Source organism: Triticum dicoccoides, chromosome 2A, assembly GCF_002162155.2.
Source record: "Triticum dicoccoides isolate Atlit2015 ecotype Zavitan chromosome 2A, WEW_v2.0, whole genome shotgun sequence".
Classification (NCBI taxonomy): Eukaryota; Viridiplantae; Streptophyta; class Magnoliopsida; order Poales; family Poaceae; genus Triticum; species Triticum dicoccoides.
The window spans coordinates 753,413,745-753,418,100 of record NC_041382.1 but is presented as its reverse complement, the minus strand read 5'-3'; the positions used below and the strand labels follow the sequence as shown (position 1 = coordinate 753,418,100).

General features: G+C 54.8%; 2 protein-coding genes across 2 annotated transcripts; one reads left to right on the top strand and one right to left on the bottom strand.

Moving 5' to 3' along the window:
• Nucleotides 1–90: 90 nt before the first annotated feature.
• On the top strand, nt 91–639 carry LOC119352558 (ethylene-responsive transcription factor ERF084-like). The gene has a single exon (XM_037619148.1). It carries the CDS (start codon nt 91–93, stop codon nt 637–639), a length of 549 nt encoding a protein of 182 aa, XP_037475045.1.
• Nucleotides 640–1,130: 491 nt separating this feature from the next.
• On the bottom strand, nt 1,131–2,955 carry LOC119352288 (cytochrome P450 81Q32-like). Its single transcript, XM_037618972.1, has 2 exons — nt 2,005–2,955; nt 1,131–1,905 (listed from the first exon to the last, which is right to left on the bottom strand). The coding sequence occupies exons 1-2, from the start codon at nt 2,953–2,955 to the stop codon at nt 1,276–1,278; spliced, it is 1,581 nt and encodes a 526-aa protein (XP_037474869.1). The 3' UTR covers nt 1,131–1,275.
• Between the last annotated feature and the right edge of the window lie 1,401 nt (nt 2,956–4,356).

Sequence of the window (4,356 nt, the reverse complement as noted above, 5' to 3'; positions counted from 1 at the left end):
CCGTCCGCCACCGCCCTGCCCCCACCGCCGCCCCGCATCACCGCCCCGCCCGTCTCCGTCCGCCACCGCCCCGGCCGCACGCCGCTCCCGATGGCGCCGAAGAAGACGCCGAAGGGCAAGTCGGGCTTCTTTGGCGTGAGGATGAAGCCCTCCGGTAGCTGGGGTGTGGAGTTCTCCGACGCCGGAAGGCATTGGTGGATCGGCACGTACCCCTCCGCCCACGAGGCCGCGCGTGCCTATGACGTGGCGGTGTGGCGTGCCGAGAGGCCTCGGTCGCACCTCAACTTTCCAGAGATCGAGAGTCGGGCGGAAGCGGAGATGCTTGTGCCGCAGGGCATCAACATGAAGGAGATCACGACGAAGAAGAAGAAGTCGTCGGTTGTCGTCAGTGCTGGCGAGACCGATGAGGAGGCGATGGCGAGGTTTGCTCGGGAGCATCCGGAGTACGTCCAGGCCGAGATGGAGTACTACTGGAAGGGTGAGGCGGAGCAGAAGAAGGGGCCGAAGAAGGAGGATGAGGCCGGTCCGTCGACGGTGATCCCCATCGAGTGCTCTTCCGAGGAGGACTGGGAAGACTTCTCGGAGGAGGAGGAGGAGGAGGGGTGCGACGACCCGACGAAGGAGGAGTTCTGGGAGTAGTTCCGTAGCTCCGATGAGGAGTAGTTTATCTAGTAGTTTGAATAAGTAGTAGTTGAAGTTGATGTATGAAACTATGTTCAATTTGATGTTTGAACTATATTGAATGGACTAGTAGCATGTCGTTTTACATCATTATTTTGGATCATCTATTGGATTTGCTCTTTTGGACCATCAATTTAGACCATCTGTTGGAGTTGAGCTTTTTTCGGAGCTCCAAACTTTTTGACGGTCTAAATTTTACATCTTCGATTTTGGACCGCCAAATTTTGAACCATATGCTCTAAAATGTACCGAGTCAACTGCTTTCAATATACACAAATGTATATTTAATAAACAGTTGACTCTACTACATTTTACTTATATTAATTAAGTCGGGTCACATGCACGGCACATACTTAGTTGATAATCCAGAACGATTTTTTGAAACCGGTCGAACACCGGCTTTCCCGTTAGCCTCCGAGAAAAACCGCTACAGGAAGATTTTTATTTTTCAAAATTTGAATTTGAATTGCAAAATGCTACCGGCCATGACTATATGTATTCCTGAAAGCACAGCTATGCAATGCGTAGTAAACACCCACATTTATATCGTTGTGCCGATTATTCCTTCTAGTACAGTACCATTTTTTAAGTTTATTACAGCTTCTGAAGAAGAGTATCCATGCCGGCTCGCAGTGTGCAGAGAGCTTCCAGAGGGACGGCCTTGAACATGACGGTCCCGGAACTCGCGGCCATGTCGACCTCTTCATCCCCGACCCTTGTCCAGTCGAAGTACTGGATCAGCGTGCCAAGAACCAAGCCCATGGTCCTCATGGCCAGGCTCTCCCCGGGGCACTTGCGCCTTCCCATCCCGAACGGTATCATGAACTTCCCCTCGGCGCTGCCATGCTCGAACCTCTCCGGCCTGAACTCCCCCGGCGCCGGTCCCCACGCCGCCGGGTCGCGGTGGATGGCGTACGCGTTGACGAGCACGATCGTGCCCGCGGCGACGTCGTACCCGTGGAGCTTGCAGTCGGCGGCGGCCTCGTGTGGCAGCAGCAGCGGCGCGGCGGGGCACAGCCGCAGCGTCTCGCTGATGATGCAGTGGAGGTAAGGGAGGTGGGGCAGGTCCTTCTTGTCCAGGAGGCGGCTCGGCTCACCGCTGAGGCTGAGGTGCGTGTCGATCTCTTCCTGTGCCTTCTTTAGCGCCGCCGGGTGGTTCAGCAGGAGCGCCATCGCCCATTCCGTCGTCGTCGACGTCGTCTCCGTCCCGGCGCCAAGAAGATTCTTCCATCCAATTCCAAACACGAGAAAATTACAGTAGTGTCAAATGATCAAGAGAGCTTGAATGGATTAAAGGAAGCATGGATGCTGCGAGAGACTCACTGCGACAAGGGCGGCGATGAAAGTGTCTGTGTACAGCTCGGGCTCTGACTTCTGCAGCGAGAGCATGACGCCGATCATGCTCTGCTCCTGCTCCTCCTGCTGCTTGTCGGCGGCATCCGCAGCAGCGTTCAACCGCTTCTGCCTCTCCCCGTCGATGAGCTTATAGATGAAGGCGTTCCTCCGGCTCGTTGCGTCGGCCAGACGCCGCCTGACGCCTCGCCAGTCGAGCCAGCGCAGCACCGGAAGGTAGTCCCACAGGTTGGCGACACCGACGAGCGGCACGATGGCGTCCACGATGTCCTTCATCTCCCGCGCCTCCCGGGACATGTCCGCTCCGTCGTCGGAGTAGGTGTTCCTGCTCCGCGCGATGGCCTTCATGAGCACGCTGTGGGAGAGGTCGAACAGCCGCCGCTTCAGCTCCACCCTCGCCGCGCCACCGGCGGCGACGCGCGCGAGACGGCGCACCAGGGCGCGCAGCTCCCGGGCGACGACCGCGTCGGACATGAGGTCGACGCGGCGCGCTGAGAGGAGGTGCACGACGGCGACGCGGCGCGCGGCGCGCCAGTGAGCGCCGTAGCTGGCGACGGTGAGCGCCCTGTAGTCGAAGGAGACCTCCTTCAAGGACGGGAAGCGCGGCCGGTTGGCGAGCGTGGCGTCGAGCTCGGAGGAGAAGCACTCCCTGGCGAGCTCCGCCGAGGCGACGACGACGGCGGGGCGCGAGCCGAGGCGGAGGGAGAAGACCGGGCCATGGCGCGCGGCGAGGCGCGTGAGAGTGGCGTGCAGCGGCTGCTTGAGGAAGGGAAGGTGGCCAAGGAACGGTAGCGCCAGCGCCGGGCCAGGCGGCAGCCGTCGCCGCGGCCGCTTTTTGATGACGAGGAAGGAGTGGAGCAAAAAGACGGTGAGGAAGGTGATGGCGGCGACGTAGAAGAACTGGAAGCTACCCAACTCCATTGTTGTTTCTTCTTCGGCTAAGCTGATCAGGACTGGTGAGGTGTTTGCGACTTTAAAGCGGTGCATGGCGAAACTGACGCGCGCGGTGATGTCATGGCTCAGCTGCGTGTGAGGAACGGTGTTATTTTGAATTTTTTTGCAGAGTATCTAAATTGTTTTCTTAACATCAGTATAGACGCAAGCGCTTATACATACACATATACACTCACTCCTATGAATACACACACGCACATCTTATCCCTATGAGCATCTTCGAAAGACTGAGCCGGCATGTTATCTTGAATTTTACGAAGTCCTCGTATGCGCCTTGTCGTCGACAGGAACGTCTCCTCCGACTAAAAGCGCATCGCCGGAAAAACTGAAATAAATCTAGGAATAATACGAGCAACAGGACTTGAACCTTAATGGGCTGGGATACCACCGTCCCTCTAACAATCCAACTAGGTTGGTTTGCACCCTAAAAACATTGTGCAGAGTGAGAAGAGTGAAGATTAGATCCATCGGCACCGTCAGTTAAGACATGCAAGAAAATCTCAATTGTTAAACATAGATGAATTCTTTCTGGAAATCCAAATATGTTACGAAAGTATGTTCCGTGTGTATCAAGAAATCACAGACAAAAGTTTTTAGACGACAAAACAAGTAATTGCGTTAGATTCTGGTGGCTTCTAGCTAATTTGACTGGTCTCTGTCACGGTTCATGAACAACCTAGAAATACGATTGATTTTGGCTACATTGTGGGCCCCAATGTCAAGAGATTCAAGTCAAAACGTCTAATCATTCGGGAAAATCTCCCTTCCTCCTTTTCTGATTAAAGCTCCCTTGCTCTTACGGTTGTGGCTTTATGAACAAAGATTTAGTGAAAGAATAATGTAAAACATAGGATAATCCAGCATCTTGCATTTCCATCCCCTATTGAGCTTAGATACTCCCAAGTTTTAGTAGGACTAGCAGACCCGTTGCATTTACGGCGTAAAGACGTTACGGCACGTTTGGTTCGTGACATTCTCGCTGTCTCTCGAATACACCGGCTCACGATTACGTTGCCGGCGTTTGTTTCGGCTACGTCGGTTTCAGTTCCTGTGTAATCGCAAACAGTCTTTCATAAAACCAAAAACACCCGATACATCTGGTATCCAATAACACTGCTCGATCGTTTTCTTCACCACAAGGACCAAGCAGCAGCGACAATGATCTCCCTCGCCATGAGCAGTACCATCGCCGTCTCTCCATTCGCCTCCGCCGTCGATCTCCATTGGGGGGAGGAGGGGGGGGGGTCTCTCGTCAGGGCAGCCGTGAGCAGCGCCGCCGTGAGCAATAGCGTTGTTGTGGGCTAGTGATTTCATTCTCCGTCACGATCGAGCCATCCTAGCAGTCGTCTGTCCTCCAATCGTTCGGCA